At 42.8% G+C, this 17,105-nt stretch overlaps 1 protein-coding gene across 1 annotated transcript in view; it reads right to left on the bottom strand.

The window, feature by feature from the left end:
- Positions 1-17,105, bottom strand: part of SLC2A13 (solute carrier family 2 member 13) — a 253,233-nt gene that overhangs the window by 152,392 nt on the left and 83,736 nt on the right. Inside the window, 1 exon segment of the mRNA XM_040343614.1 lies at positions 4,060-4,265. Within this exon segment, the coding sequence (XP_040199548.1) occupies positions 4,060-4,265 (206 nt within the window).

The following is a 17,105-nucleotide window of genomic DNA, read 5'->3' as shown; positions in this document are numbered from 1 at the left end:
ATTTAAACGTGTGTAAAAACGGAAAACATTGCTCCAAAGGAACAGGTTAAAATGTAGGTATGGTAAAAATGTAAAATCATATATTCATTTCCCCATTGCCATTTAATTATTTCTAGCCCACTCCTATCAATTCCTAAAATTATTGTAAACCCTCACCTTGTAAAATAGCCCAATCATTTTAAAATTGAAATAAAAAAGGCAAAACATGTGTGCATAGATCTAAAAAAAATAAAACAAATACCCTTTTTTCCTATTTTTATAAGTGATTGCATACTGTATCCTCTGTTTCATCCGTTCTCAGCTGCATAAGAGCTGGGAGGAGGAGAAGCAGCAGCACACTGAGATTCCCAGTGAATGGCTGTGCAGCGGGGGCGTGTCAGGACAAGTCTGACCACTGGAGAACACACTTCGCTCCCAGCATAGCTAGAGAACTAGCTACAGTGTGCTCTCCTGCTTAGTGTGGTCAGTTTTTCATAGGAAAGCAGAGGGCCCGACAGGAACACCAGAGATTTCACACAAAGGAAGTAATACAAAGAGAACAGGATACTTTTTTTTTTATACATGTACAAGGTACAGAAGGCACAAATCAGGATTATGAAATGTTGGGTTTATATACACTTTAACGATCTTTAAGTATGTAAACCTACTTTGTGAGAAGCCCCACACATTAACAGTGGGAAAAATAAATTATTTGATCCCCTGCAGATTTTGTAAGTTTTCCCACTGAAAGGTCCAAATGAAAGGTCTATAATTTGTATCATCATAGGTGTATTTTAAATTATAGAGATAGAATATCAACCAAAAATCCAGAAAAAACACGATACAAAGGTTACAAATTGAGTTGAAGTTCAGTGAGTAAAATACTCGAAGTATTTGATCTCCCAAGCAAAACATGACTTAGTACTTGGTGGAAAAACCCTTGTTGGCAAGCACAGAGGTAAGACTTTCTTGTCGTTGGTTACCAGGTTTGCACACATCTTGGAAGGAATTTTGGTTCACTCTCTACAGATCTTCTGTACATCCTTAAAGTGGAAGTCCATGGAAAAAACTACAGACACCACAGATCTAACACTAAGCTCTCTATTCCTGTAAAGACTAAAATGAGTATACACACACCTTTTTGGAAGCCGATCTGATCTCCTGCGGCAGAAGCTCTGCAGAGGACAAGGTCGGTAGGGTTACTATGGGGATTCCGTTGCCATTTATCTCCTCTGCACCTGCCTCAACAATGAAGCAGCGGCTGACAGCTCAGAGTGGGATCCGGTTGGAGCAGGTCAGATCGGCTTCCAAAAAGGTATGTATACTCATTTTTTCTTTACAGGGATAGAGAGGTTAGTGTTAGATCCCTGGTGTCTATAGATCAGTGTTTCTTAACTCCAGTCCTTAAGGCCCCCCAAACAGGTCATGTTTTCAGAATTTCCCTCAGATTAAATGGCTTTGGTAATTACTAAGGCAGTGAAACAGATCAAATCACCTGTACAAAATACTGGAGAGACTGAAAACATGACCTGTTGGGGCGCCTTGAGGACTGGAGTGGAGAAACACCGCTATAGATGCAGGGATTTTAGTTTTTGCATGAACTTCCACTTTAAAGTTTCTTGGCTGTCACTTTCGAACTCATAATTTCATCTCCCTTCATACATTTTCTAAAGGATTAAGGTCTTGAGACTGGCTAGGCCACTTAATGTGCTTCTTTTTGAGCCACTCCTTTGTTACCTTGGCAGTAGGTTTTGGGTCATTGTCATGCTAGAAGATCCATCCACGACCCTCTGGCTGAGGGAAGAAGGCACTCATCCAAGATTTTACAATACATAGCCCTGTTCATTGGCCCCTCAATGCAGCAAAGTCACCCTGTACCTTTAGCAGAAAAACCGCCCAAAAGTATAATGTTTCCACCTCCGACAAACAATGCCTGCCAATCAGTGGTGCCCATTTTGGGCACTGATTGGCATCCATTGTGGGCACTGATGGCATCCCTGGTGGTCTAGGGTGGAATACCTGGTGGTGGGCATCCCTGGTGGCATCCCTGGTGGTTAGGTGGCATCCCTAATCAATCCGCACAAACCCCCCTGTCAGAGGAGCAGCCGATCGTCTCTACTCGCGTCTGACAGACGCGAGTGAGGAAAAGCCGATCACGGCTGCTCTTGTTTACATCGTGATTAGCCGCGATTGGACAAATAATTATTTTTCCCACTGTACTTCTTAAATTCTGTGACATTTATTAACTATGCCCTGTGCAGCGCTGTGTCACATAATTCACAATGTCTGGCGTTTGAAGTAAAGAAAGGAGGAATTTCAGAAGGCAGAGTTAGTACAGCAATTACTGCTTGCAGGCAGCATGATACCATGGGTTATATAGTCCTTAGGAATGCAATATAAACAGCAGAGGAAAAAGCTGCAAAGCATGCAGGGAACAGGAAAGTGAGGTCAGTGGCTGGTGAGGTAGTGGCTTACGCTTAAAAATCTGCACGTCAGGATGCAGGCAGTCAATCAGATTCCCCCAGACAAATAAGCGTCTGATGAAAGAAATCTATTGGACAGCAGATTTTTATTTTGTAATTCTAAATTCTGTAACAGCCCTGTAAATGCTGAGATTTCACTGGTCAAGAACAGGGCTGTTACAGAATGCAGAAATAAAATAAAAAAAAATACACTGTGCTCTATATAGCTACCAACAGTCCCGATTTAATTAAAACAAATCCTTATGTTTGTGAAATTAGTAAACTTTGAGAACTAATGAAAGTGCCATATATACCGGTAATCTATAATTTAAAATAATAGAATCTGAACCATTCTCTGATTATATATAGCACCTTCATTAGTTCTCATAGTTTTCTAATTTAACCAGCATGACGACTTGTTTTGTTTTAGCATATGTAAACGGCATTCAAAACACCACATGTGAGGTATCGCCGCCAATGTTCGTACAAGACCAATAATTCTATCACTAGACCTCCACTGCAACTCTAAACATGTAACCTGTAAAAAAATGTACAGCATCACCTTTGAGTAGTGAAAGTTTTGTGCCATTCCACAAGTGTGCACAATTTTAAAGCGTGACGGCATAACATTATACCTTAAAAATTATGGTTAACGTTCATATTTTTTTTTTTTTTTATTCGTAAACTGCTTTTTTCCCAAAAAAAGCACTTAAAAAATTGCTGCGCAAATACCGTGCAACAACCACCATTTTTTTCCCTAGGGTGTTTTATTCATATAATAAGAGTAGAAGATTCTCATTCTCCCTCTTAACTGTGTGGCAAAAACATGGGATTATGGGTTAACCTTATACCCATAAACCCATGTTTTTACCTTGTACTTAAGAGGGCTGGGCTGGAAGGGAGCATATTTCTTTTAGACACATGCCCCCTTCTATGACACTGCAGTGAGAGGAGAGCCTCCACTGCAGCATTTTTATTGGACAGCCTGAACCGATGGTGCTTTACCATTGGTCCGAGGCTCCAAGCTGTCCATTGAGCTCAGTGCCTCGGACAAGAAGTCAGAGGCACTGTGAGAGCATTCTCTCAGTCTGCTGCAAAAAGCATGTACCAGCTTGTATTTAAACTGGTCATTCTGTATGTAGCTTCTGACAGGCTGCGCAAGGAGCCCCATATCTCTGGAACCATAGGTGCAAGGAGCCCCAAATGTTGACCAGTGGCGGTATGACTTTAGCTACCTATCCCCCAAATGTGGGGTCTATGTGAACCCAGGTCACTAAGCTACAACCCTCAATTGTTTTTTTTATTTTTTATGTTCATGACAGGTGAGGCTCTGCCTTACCTGCCTCCCCTAACTAAACGTGGGAATCCAGAAAGATGTGGGAGGAGATGTCCAGCAGACAGTCAGCACTCAATAAATGAAAGAAGATTTTTCAAGTAAGCTTACATTAGATTGTTAAAAATAAAAAATGTTTATATTGCTTTTACAATGCAATATAACGAGAAAATGTACACCAACTATAGAACTTCTTTAATAGTTGTCCTTACTTTTACATATAAAGTGTAACATACACAGTACATGGCTGAGGAGCCAAACACACGTTTCAATAGATTTACTGACCTGCACCTCCTTTTTCCTCCTCATCAATACTATTCTTAATGCTGTCATACTCTTCATCAATTGTTTGGTTCCCCCGAATTTGAGATAAAACTCTTCGGGCTTTCTGTGTTTGGCCTTTTTGTATAAGCCAACGTGGACTTTCTGGTAGAAACAAAAAGCCAATAAACTGAAACACAGCTGGAACTGCAGACAGGCCAAGCATGTACCTGTAAAAAGAAAAAGAAAATGGCTGCATAAATAGAATAGCACCACATTTCTAAAATATTCAAATGAAAGACTACAGAAAATAGAAAAGTATTTACAGATCCAAAACCACAACATATACAGTATCTTACAAAAGTGAGTACACCGCTCACATTTCTGTAAATATTTTATTATATCTTATCATGTGATAACATTGAAGAAATTACGCTTTGCTACAATGTAAAGTAGTGAGTGTTCATCTTGTATAACAGTGTACATTTCCTGTCCCCTCAAAATAACTCAACACAAAGCCATTAATGTCTAAACTGCTGACAACAAAAGTAAGTACACCCCTAAGTGAAAATGTCCAAATTGGGCCCAAATTGTCAATATTTTGTGTGGCCACCAGTACTGCCTTAACCCTCTTGGGTATGGAATTCACCAGAGCTTCACAGGTTGACACTGAGTCCTCTTCCACTCCTCCATGATGACATCACAGAGCTGGTGGATGTTAGACACCTTGCGCTCCTCCACCTTCCATTTGAGGATGCCCCACAAATGCTCAATAGGGTTTAGGTCTGGAAACATGCTTGGCTAGTCCATCATCTTTACCTTCAGCTTATTTAGCAAGGCAATGCTAGTCTTGAAGGTGCGTTTTGGGTCCTTATGTTGGAATACTGCCCTGCGGCCCAGTCTCCGAAGGGAGGGGGCTCATGCTCGGCTTCAGTATGTCACAGTACATGTTGACATTCATGGTTCCCTCAATGAACTGTAGCTCCCCAGTGCCGGCAGCACTCATGCAGCCCCAGACCATGACACTCCCACCACCATGCTTGACTGTAGGCAAGACACTTGTCTTTGTACTCCTCACCTGGTTTGCCGCCACACACACGATTGACACCATCTGAACCACATAATTTTATCTTGATCTCATCAGACCACAGGACATGGTTCCAGTAATCCATGTCCTTAGTCTGCTTGTCTTCAGCAAACGGTTTGCGGACTTTGTGCATCATCTTTAGAAGATGATGCACAATAAAGAGGCTTCCTTCTGGGACAACAGCCATGCAGACCACTTTGATGCAGTGTGCAGCATATGGTCTGAGCACTGACAGACTGACCCCCTTCAACCTCTGCAGCAATGCTGGCAGCACTCATACGTCATATTTCTCAAAGACAACCTCTTATCCTCTGGATATGACGCTGAGCAAGTGCACTCAACTTCTTTGGTCAACCATGGCGAGGCCTGTTCTGTGTGGAACCTGTCCTGTTAAACAGCTGTATGGTCTTGGCCACCATGCTGCAGCTCAGTTTCAGTATGAGAGAGTGAGAACAATAACACCAAATTTAACACACCTGCTCCCCATTCACACCTGAGACCTTATAACACTAACTAGCCACATGACACCGGGGAGGGAAAATGGCTATTTGGGCCCAATTTGGAAATTTTCACTAAGGGATTTAATCACATTTGTTGCCAGTTGTTTAGACATTAATGGCTGAGTGTTTTGATTTATTTTGAGGGGACAGCAAATTTACACTGGTATACAAGCTGTACACTCACTATTTTAAATTGCAGCAAAGTGTAGTTTCTTCAGTGTTGTCACATGAAAATATATAATAAAATATATACAAAAATGTGAGACGTGTACTCACCTTTGTGAGAGACTGTGTGTGCGCGTATATAATAATTATATATATATATATTAGGGCTGCGGAAATTAACGATTAATTGTTCGATTAATCGTTAATTTCTTTGATCGACGAAAATTATTTTGATCGATCGACGATCCGCGGAGTGAGCTCCGCGGTCTCGCCCATAGGAAAGGCCGCGGCTTCGGCCTAGCTCCGGAGCCGCGGCCATCTTGGCCCAAGTAGCGGCGCACTGACGTCATCATCGCCCGCCCTGCTAGTATTATATTCCCGCGCGCGCGTGTCCATCAGCCTCTCTGCCGACGGGTCTGCCTGATGTAGGTAAGAGCGGACGAAGCATTCTTTATATTAGAGCTTGGGGGCAGATGTGTGTATAAGCATGGGGGCAGATGTGTGTATAAGCATGGGGGCAGATGTGTGTATAAGCATGGGGGCAGATGTGTGTATAAGCATGGGGGCAGATGTGTGTATAAGCATGGGGGCAGATGTGTGTGTATAAAAGCATGGGGGCAGATGTGTGTGTATAAAAGCATGGGGGCAGATGTGTGTGTGTGTGTATATAATAGCATGGGGGCAGATGTGTGTGTGTGTGTGTGTGTGTATATAAAAGCATGGGGGCAGATGTGTGTGTATATAAAAGCATGGGGGCAGATGTGTGTGTATATATTATTAAAGCATGGGGGCAGATGCTGTAATATACACATCTGCCCCCATGCTTTAATATACACATCTGCCCCCATACTGCAAGAATATACACATCTGCCCCCATGCTGTAATGTACACATGGGGGCAGATGTGTATATTCTTGCAGTATGGGGGCAGATGTGTATATTACAGCATGGGGGCAAATGTGTATATTACAGCATGGGGGCAAATGTGTATATTACAGCATGGGGGCAAATGTGTACCGTATTTATCAGCGTATATCGCGCACTTTTTTCCCCTTCAAATAAGGGGGAAATCGTGGGTGCGCGATATACGCAGATAGCCGCTTCCCCGCGCTCAGTTTGAAATCCTGCGCCGACATATACCGAGTGCAGTACACTCGGCTAGTCTCTGCTTCGCTCGTGCTCACGCATAAACGTCACAGAGCGTGAGCGCGAGCGAAGTCGAGCCTTGCCGAATGTACCTGAGTGTACTGCACTCGGTATATGTCGGCGGAGGCGTTCGAACTGAGCGCGGGAAGTGGGGACTCGACTCGGCTGGACTTGAGGCGCGCGCTGGAGAAGCTGGGAGGACACCACCGAGGCCGCAGACGGACGCCGGACCGGACGATGGACGCTGGGAAGACACCAAAACTGTAAGTAATAATAAAATCAATCATATAACATTTTTTTTTACAGGAATTAGTAGTTGTAAAGTAGTTGTAAAGTAGAAAAAGTAGTTGTATCTGTATGTGCGTTAATTAATCGAAATTAGTCGATTAATCGATTAAAAAAAAAAACGATTAATCGAACACAAAAATTTTAATCAGTAGCAGCCCTAATATATATATATATATATATATATATATATATATATATATATATATATATATATATATATATATATATATATATATACATACATACACACACACACACACACACAAAATATATATACTGTATATATATTATATACACACACTTAAAAAGTATTTAACCCCCTACGTTTGCCTACTGACAAAGAAATGATCAGTCTGTAATTTTGTTGGTAGGTTTATTTTAACGGTGAGAGACAGAACAAGAAAAACGCATTTCCAAAAAGTTATAAATTGATTTGCATTTAAACCACTTAAGGACCGCCTCCTGCACATATACGTCGGCAGAATGGCACAGCTGGGCACATGTACGTCCTGTACTAGTACCCAGCCGTGGGTCGCGGGCGCGCCCCCGCGACCCGGTCCAAAGCTCCGTGACCAGGAACACGGGTCCCGCGGACCCGATCGCCGCTGGAGTGCGGCGATCGGTCACCGGGGGTTAAGAACGGGGAGAGCCGTGTGTAAACACGGCTTCCCCGTTCTTCACTGTGGCGGCTGCATCGATCGTGTGATCCCTGTTATAGGGGGACACAATCGATGACATCACTCCTACAGCCACACCCCCCTACAGTTGTAAACACACTTCAGGTCACACATAACCCCAACAGTGCCCCCTGTGGTTAACTCCCAAACAGCAACTGTCATTTTCACAATAAACAATGCATTTTAGCTGTGAAAATGACAATGGTCCCAAAAATGTGTCAAAATTGTCCGAAGTGTCCGCCATAATGTCGCAGTCACGTAAAAAAAAAAAAAAAAAAAAATATTTATAAAAAAAGCAAAAAAAATATCCCCCCATTTTGTAAACGCTATAAATTTTGCGCAAACCAACCAATACGCGCTTATTACGATTTTTTTTTACCAAAAATAGGTAGAATACGTATCGGCCTAAACTGAGGACATTTTATATATATATATATATATATATATATATATATATATATATATATATATATATATATATATATATATATATATATATATATATATATATATATATATATTTTTTTTTGGGCGATATTTATTATAGCAAAAAGTAAAAAAGATTGAATTTTTTTCAAAATTGTCGCTCTATTTTTGTTTATAGCGCAAAAAATAAAAACCGCAGAGGTGATCAAATACCACCAAAAGAAATTATGTGGGAGAAAAAAGGACGCCAATTTTGTTTGGGAGCCATGTCGCACGACTGCGCAATTGTCAGTTAAAGCGACGCAGTGCCAAATCACAAAAAGGGGCAAGGTCCTTTAGCTACATTTTGGTCCGGGTCTTAAGTGGTTAATGAGTGAAAGTATTTGATCCCCTGTCAATCAGCAAGATTTCTGTCTCTCAGGTGTCTTCTATACAGGTAACAAGCTAAGATTAGGAGAACTCTCTTAATCTCAGCTTGTTACCTGTATAAAGACACCTTGTCCACAGAAGCAAATCAATCAGATTTCAATCTCTCCACCATGGCTAAGACCAAAGAGCTGTCCAAGAATGTTGGGGACAAGATTGTAGACCTACACAAGACTGGAATGGGCTACAAGATCATCGCCAAGCAGCTTGATTAGAGGATAACAACAGTTGGTGTGATTATTCGCAAATGGAAGAAATCAATCTATATATATAAAACTCAACGTGTGTGTGTGTGTGTGTGTGTGTGTGTGTGTGTGTGTGTGTGTGTATGTATGTTCCAGCATCACGTCCAAACGGCTAAAGATATTAACATAAAACTTGGCACACATGTTACTTATGTGTCAGCAACAAACACAGGATAGGTGGTTTAACCCTTACCCACCCCCATTTGCCACGGTCGGGGTTTTCCTTTAAAGTCCCATTCAACTCTATGGGAAATACAGGTTACTTCATAACTTCCAAACGGCTGTAGATATTTCGATAACACTTGGTCACATGTTACTTATATGGCCACTTAAACGATAGGATAGTTAATTTATCCCTTAACTACCCCCATTTGTGAGGGTCGGGGTTTTTTGTTTAAAGTCCCATGCAAATCAATGGGAAATGTATGTTCCCACATAACTTGTGTACGCCTGGAGATATTTCAATAATACCTGGTACACATATTACTTATATGCCAAATAAAAATATATGACAGTTAAATTAACCCTTACCTACACCCTTATATAAAAGATGGGTATATTTATATTACTATGATTTTCCTCCCCAAAAGGTTAAGATAGGAAGACCGGGCAACGCTGGGTATTCAGCTAGTGCTAAATAATGGTCAATCTCTCTCAGTCTGGGGTGCTATGCAAGATCTCACCTCGTGTAGTTTCAATGATGAGAACAGTGAGGAATCAGCCCAGTACTACGTGAGAGAATCTGGTCAATGATCTAAAGGAGCTGGGACCATAGTCACCAAGAAAACAATTAGTAACACACAACGCCGTAAAGGGCTAACTGCATCGCCCGCAGGGTCCCCCTGCTCAAGACAGCACATGTACAGGCTCGTCTGAAATTTGTTAATGAACATCTGAATGATTCAGAGGAGAACTCCGAGAAAGTATTGTGGTCAGATGAGACCAAAAACGTAGCTCTTTGGCATCAACTAAACTCGCCATGTTTGGAGAGGGAATGCTGCCCTATGACCCCAAGAACACCATCTCCACAGTCAAACATGGAGGTGGAAACATTATGCTTTGTGTGGTGTTTTTCTTCAAAGGGGAGAGGACAACTTCATTGCATTAAAAGGAAGGAAGGACAGGGCCATGTACCATCAAATTTTGGGTGAGAAGCTCCTTTCCTCAGCCAGGGCATTGAAAATGGGTCGTGGATGGGTATTCCAGCAGGACAATGACCCAAAACATATGGCCAAGGCAGCAAAGGAGTGGCTCAAGAAGAAGCACTTTAAGGTCCTAGAATGGCCTAGACAATTTTCAGACCTTAATCCCATAGAAAATATGTGAACGTTTGTGTTACCAAATGTCAGGCTCGAAACCTTAACGACTTGGAGTGGGACAAAATCCCTCCTGAGTTGTGTGCAAACCTGGTGGCCAACTACAAACGTCTGACCTCTGATTGCCAACAAGGGTTTTGCCACCAAGTACAAAGTCATATTTTGGTAAGGGGTCATATATTGATTTGCATTTTAAATGAGTGAAATAAGTATATAATTTTTTTGAAATGTGTTTTTTCTTGATTTGTTGCCATTCTGTCTCTCACCGTGTTACTACGCAAAAATCCCTTACAACGCAAATGCCACAAAGTATTCCGCTTACAACATGCCAAACAGCACAGAGACAAGCCTCAAACCTTCTGGCACAAATTCATTTGGAGTGATTAGACCAAAATGTTGCTTTTTGGCCACAACCATAAACAGTACACTTAGAGAGGATCAGTGCCCCCCCCCTCCATCATACAGAGATCATTGCCCCCCATCCATCATACAGGAATCAGTGCACCCCCTCCTCCATCATATTCATGGTGTGCCCCCATCCAGCCTGTGTTATGTAATACAGCCAGCCTGTGTGTCCATTGTGAGCCCATATCCATGGTGTGCCCCATACAGCCTGTGTTATCCAATACAGCCAGACTGTGTCTCCGATGTGAGCCATCGCCATATCCTGCAGCTGCTGCGGCATGTGAGGGGTTAATACGAGTCAGCTATAGTGGTGTGCCCCATCCAGCCTGTGTTATCTAATAGTGTTCACTTTACATGGTTGAAATATTATTCTGTTATATTTTAATAAATATTTCAGTAGACCATTTGGGTCAGAATATTTTTTTTTCTCATTTTCCTCCACTAAAACCTAGATGCGTCTTATGGTCCCAAAAATACAGGACTTATTTACAAAATTACAAAACAGAAACAAAACAAAAACTTCTATTTTTTTTCTAAATATTCTGTCTTTTTGTTTAGGAAAAAATAAAAACCGCAGAGGTGATCAAATACCACCAAAAAAAAGCTCTATTTGTGGGAACAAAATTGTAAAAATTCTGTTTGGGTACAGTGTAGCAAGACCGTGCAATTGTCATTTAAACAGTGACAGCGCTGAAAGCTGAAAATTGGCTTGGGCAGGAAGGGGTGTGCAAGTGCCTGGTACTGAAGTGGTTAAACACAATGTAAACACACTGTAGATAGCTGGTTGCTAAGCAGGGCGCTAGAAAGCAGACCGATGTATCCTTAACAGCCGATGAGTCATCAGCTGTCTGCGGGGTTCTCCGCTGACAGCTGAATGAAACAAAAAAAAAAAAATGGCTTGGGGTCCCCCCCAGGTCCATACCTGGTCCTTCGGGTCTAGTATGGATTCGGAGGGGACCCCCATGCCAATTTTTTTAAATGACGTGTGTCCCCCCCCCCCAAATCCACACCAAACCCTTATCCTGGCAGGTCAGGAAAGGGAGGGGACGAGCGAGCGGCCATATCAGGCCACATGCCCTCAACATGGGGGGGATGGGCAAGGTACTCTGCCCCCCCCCCCCCCCAAGCACCTTGCCCCCATGTTGCTCGCTCATTCCCCACCCCCTTTCCTGACCAGCTGGGCTGCTTGCTCCGATAATGGTCTGGTATGGACTTTGGTGGTGTCGTGTAGTACCAGTGCGAACCCAGCCTAAAAGTACTACTATTTCAGAAGTTTAAATTTTGTTTCAATCTGTGTACTATTTAACTGATTTAAGTGCGAAAAAACTGTCACAATTAAAAGTTGGTAGAGATTAAAATGCCATTCTTGCACATAGCTTGAATATTTATTGGTAAGTTCACATAATGCAAAATATGTCAAGAGCTGAGATATTGAGATTAGGATCAAATAATTAACATGATATAAAGACTGTATTAAAGAGAAGAAGAAGTGAATCTTTAAGGTTGAGGAACCTTTTGTATATTTTATATACAAAATTACTTAGCCCTGATAATGCAATTTCATAACAAGACATCATAGATTAGTGTTTCACAAGAAAGAGGACTAAAATTTAGGCCAAGAATATAAGCCAAGAATAGAATGAGTCACAATGATTTCTATTCATAGGTAGGTGGTTATCCATATTCATAGCTCATTTACATAAAGAGGATGTTTCACCATATGACACAGAGGTGTATTTAAATGTCATAGAATGCACACGGTTTATCACAACATTTTACAGGTTTTTTTTGGGGGGGGGGGGGGTTAATGCAAGGTTAGAAATGTAATTTGAACAACTGTCTGTTGCTTTGGTTAGAACTGTATTAAAAACTCAACTGTTACACAACAAACTCATTACAGATAAGTGCAGATTACACGAGTTGCTTGTTTTTCTGGCTTGTAGTTCTATTTAAAAAGAAGGGAAAAGCTAAATGTACCCATAGAAAGAAGATAAGGAATTTGCAGCCCCCATGCTTTAGGTCAAACAGGCGTTTTTAATGAAAGATGGGCTCTTACACAGCTAAAGCACTCACAGGAGAGGAAGAAATATGCGAAACGCTGTTTCTAAAACAGAAATAGCAATAAAAACATTTCCTGCAAAGAAGAAAATAAAATACTTACCGTATATACTCGAGTATAAGCCGAGTTTTTCACATTTTGTTGTGCTGAAAATGCCCCCCCTTTGGCTTATACTTGAGTCACCTTTTTGCGCCTGATCTCCTGGACTTTGAGGACCCGGGAATGACCGGCCGTAGGTCCCCTGGACCCCAAATCCACATCCAACTGGCACACACATAGCCCCACTCTTCCTCTACGAGTGAGTGAGTAACTTGTATAGCGCAACAAATGCGAACTTAATCGCCTCAAGGTGCTTTGCATCCAGTGTTGTCCTGATCCATTCGAAGAGTACAAAGTGTGCAAAGTTTGCTGTCTGGGCGACCTACGGCCGGGGAGCACCGATTTTTCAAAGTCAGCACCCCTTCCATAGACTCACATGTTAAACGTAAGTCTAGTCATGGGCACAGTGAGGCATGCAGATGGACACCCTAGGCTTATACTCGAGTCAATACGTTTTCCTATTTTTTTGTGGTAAAATTAGGTGCCTCAGCTTATATTCAGGTCGGCTTATACTCGAGTATATACGGTACCTCTCTGGCTGCCCCAGCTTAACGCCACTTCAATGAACAAAAATAGTCACCTGCACTTCTGGGAGTGTTGTTCAGCATGAGAAACCACTTTACCCAATGTTAGACCAAGAGGTGAGCAGGTATTTATTTTCTTATTGAAAGGAATTTTTTGGGGCTTTTTTATTTTAGCATCAATTTAACCTTCTACTTCCTGTAACAATAAACTAGTAAAGGGGTCTTTCAGACCCCTTAGGCTGGCCATACACTGTACAATTTTCTTTAGATTAACCTTCAACTATGTAGTGCAAGGTAGGGCCTGCCTAATTGGATACAATTTAAAGTGTTGTTTATGGTTTTTGGTAAATCTAAAGGAAATTTGTACAAGAAAATTGAACCTGTATGGCCAGCCTTACTTTTACTATAACACTATACTGCAAATAAAAGAAACATTTTATTTAACGTTTTTAAAGCGGATGTAAACCCGAAAAAAAAAAAATATGTCACAATGTACAGTATAATGCCCTGTACACACGATCGGTCCATCCGATGAAAACGGTCTGATGGATCGTTTATCGGTTAACCGATGAAGCTGACTAATGGTCAGTCGTGCCTACACACCATCGGTTAAAAAAACGATCGTGTCAGAACGCGGTCACGTAAACCACGTATGACGGCACTATAAAGGGGAAGTTTAAATCCAATGGCGCCACCCTTGGGGCTGCTTTAGCTGATTTTGTGTTAGTAAAAGACGATTTGCGCTTTTCTGTCTGTTACAGCGTGATGAATGTGCTAGCTCCATAACGAACGCTAGTTTTACCAGAACGAGCGCTCCCGTCCCCCAATTTAGCCTGAGCATGCGTGGATTTTTAACCTTTTAAATTTAAAACAAGATTGCTTTTTTCAACCTATGGATAAATAACCGATGGGGCCTACACACGATCGGTTTGGTCCGATGAAAACGGTCCATCAGACCGTTCTCATCCGTTTGACCGATCGTGTGTACGTGGCATAAGATTTCCTATCATCTGTGCCCAGTCTTGCCACACAGAGTTTAATCCAGCTCTGAGCAATCCTCTTATTGTTCAGTGAAATAAAAACAGACTTACAGAGAAAAACCTTAGTCCGTTACACCCCTTGCTGTGAGTGACAGGTTATTTACATATCTCATGCACTAGCCTGGAGACAGGCATTATTTTTTAATTCCCACCCCCACTCCTTTTCTTAAGTCATGTGGTTACTTTTCTGGATTTTGACTGAATGTTAGTGATCATAGCAGAATTTAGTGTAAGGAATACAAAGGAAAAAAATGCATGTTGACAAGGGGAGTGTAGAGGAGGGCGGGGGAGTCTTCTGACATCACGACTCCACCCACCGAGCTCCAGACAACAGATCCACCCACAGAATCTGCAGTTTTTCAGTTCTATAACAGACAGAGGGGAGACATGTGACAGGTAAGGATACATGCAGGAGGCATCTATATCCTTATAGATCAGCACTATGACAGTAGTTTAGAAAGAATGAGAGTGGGTTTACATCCACTTTAAACTTTTTTAAGAAACTTATTCCAAATAAAATCCTCTCCCCATTTTTAACCCATAAAAAAAAGTTAGCTGCAGAGAATGCCCTTCTTTGTGCACACTGAATTCTGGGACTGAGGAATTCATCTGCAGAAGTTTATATGTTGCTCAGAGCAGTGTCTGTGCAGTGTGATCTGGACTGAAAGCATATGTAACAGGCAGCATACTGCTATCTGGAGGTGAAAGCTTTATCTGCAGAGTGCACCTTCCAACTTGTCCCTGTGCACACTGAATTGCCAAACTCAGGAATTCCTGTCCTCCAGGGCACAGCAGAATTAAATGAAACAAGGGTGGTCACGTGACCCCTTTCTCACCAGTTTTAAAAGTAATAAAATATAGGCAGGAGTCTGCAAATCAGCCTGAAGGGAAGTATAAACAAACACATTACATATACACATACATGAATAAGCCCCCAATAACCTAGTGATGATCTCTCAGCACTAGAGGTCGACCGATATGGGTTTTTCTCTGGCCGATACCGATGCCGATATTTAGAATTTGGGGCGGCCGATGGCCGATATATGATGCCGATTTTTGCAGCCGATATTTTAGGCCGATTTTTTATTTTTTGGCAGGTGGCGCTAATTGGCACTGGCAGATTGCACTGGATGGAACCAATTGGCAAAAGCAGATAGCACTGAATGGCACTGGCAGGTGGCACTGGTTGGCACGTGGCACTAAGGTGGCAGTGGCAGGTGACACTAATTGGCACTGGCAGGTGGCACTAATTGGCACTGGCAGGTGGCACTAATTGGCACTGGCAGGTGGCACTAATTGGCACTGGCAGGTGGCACTAATTGGCACTGGCAGGTGGCACTAATTGGCACGTGGCACTGGATGGTACTGGCAGGTGGCACTAATTGGCAATAGTTAGCACTGGCAGATGGCACTGGTTGGCACTGGCAGGTGGCACTAATTGGCAGGTGGCACTGGATGGCCTTGGCAGGTGGCACTAGTTGGCACTAGCAGGTGGCACTGGATGGCACTGGCAGATGGCACTGGATGGCACTGGGTGGCATTGGCAGGTGGCACTGGATGGCATTGGCAATGCCAGGTGGCACTGGATGGCATTAGCAGGTGGCACTGGATGGTATTGGCAGGTGGCACTGGATGGCGTTGCCACTGGCAGGTGGCACTGGATGGCATTGACAGGTGGCACTGGATGGCATTAACAGATGGCACTAGTTGGCATGGCATTGGCAGGTGGCACTGGATGGCATTGGCAGGTGGCACTGGCTGGTTGGCATTAGCAGATGGCACTGGCAGGTTTCACAGCACATAATGTAGCGGATATGTGTGAAACTCTATACAGTTTCACAACTGCTGCAGAGAGAAAGAGGAGCTCAGATTCATTGCGATGTTGAAGGTGGGCGGGACCCGGGTTGGGCGGGGCTCAGCTGTCCACCAGCCAATGGGATGAGATCATTGGCTGGGATAACTGCTGAGTCCCACCCACCCCGGGTCCCGCCCACCTTCAACATCGCAACGAATCTGAGCTCCTCTTTCTCTCTGCAGCAGTTGTGAAACTGTATGAAGAGAGTTTCACACATTCAGCTACATTATGTGCTGTGAAACTGTGAGAGCAGAGAGAGAGAGGAGCTCAGGTTCATCGTGATGTTGGAGGTGGGCGGGACCCGGGGTGGGCGGGACCCAGCAGCTATCCAGCCAATGATCTCATCCCATTGGCTGGTGTTGGACAGCTGAGTCCCGCCCACCCCGGGTCCCGCCCACCCCGACATCAGTCGACAGCTCCATTCTCCTTCACACACACGGCACTGCTCTGCAGACAGTGTGGAGAAGGGAGGGGGAACCCCATGTTCTCCTTCCTTCTCCACACTCTGCTGATGCAGATCTGCTAAATATCGGCCACATTTGGATAATAATCGGCCGATGCCGATTTCTCCAAAATGACTGAATATCGGCCCGATATATCGGCCGTCCGATATATCGGTCGACCTCTACTCAGCACTGCTAAAAATGCTGGCCTACATACATTTCACCTTGGCCATTTATTGGTGGAATTGAGCATCTTGATGAAGAAGCTACACCCGTACACCCACTACAATAAACCTCAGACAAATCTATTTAGGATTTCAAGAGTACCTTAAGACTGTTTTACAAATGTTATTAAAAAAAATAATTATAT

Source organism: Rana temporaria, chromosome 3, assembly GCF_905171775.1.
Source record: "Rana temporaria chromosome 3, aRanTem1.1, whole genome shotgun sequence".
In the NCBI taxonomy this organism is placed as follows: domain Eukaryota; kingdom Metazoa; phylum Chordata; class Amphibia; order Anura; family Ranidae; genus Rana; species Rana temporaria.
This window is presented reverse-complemented; position numbering and strand designations above follow the sequence as displayed.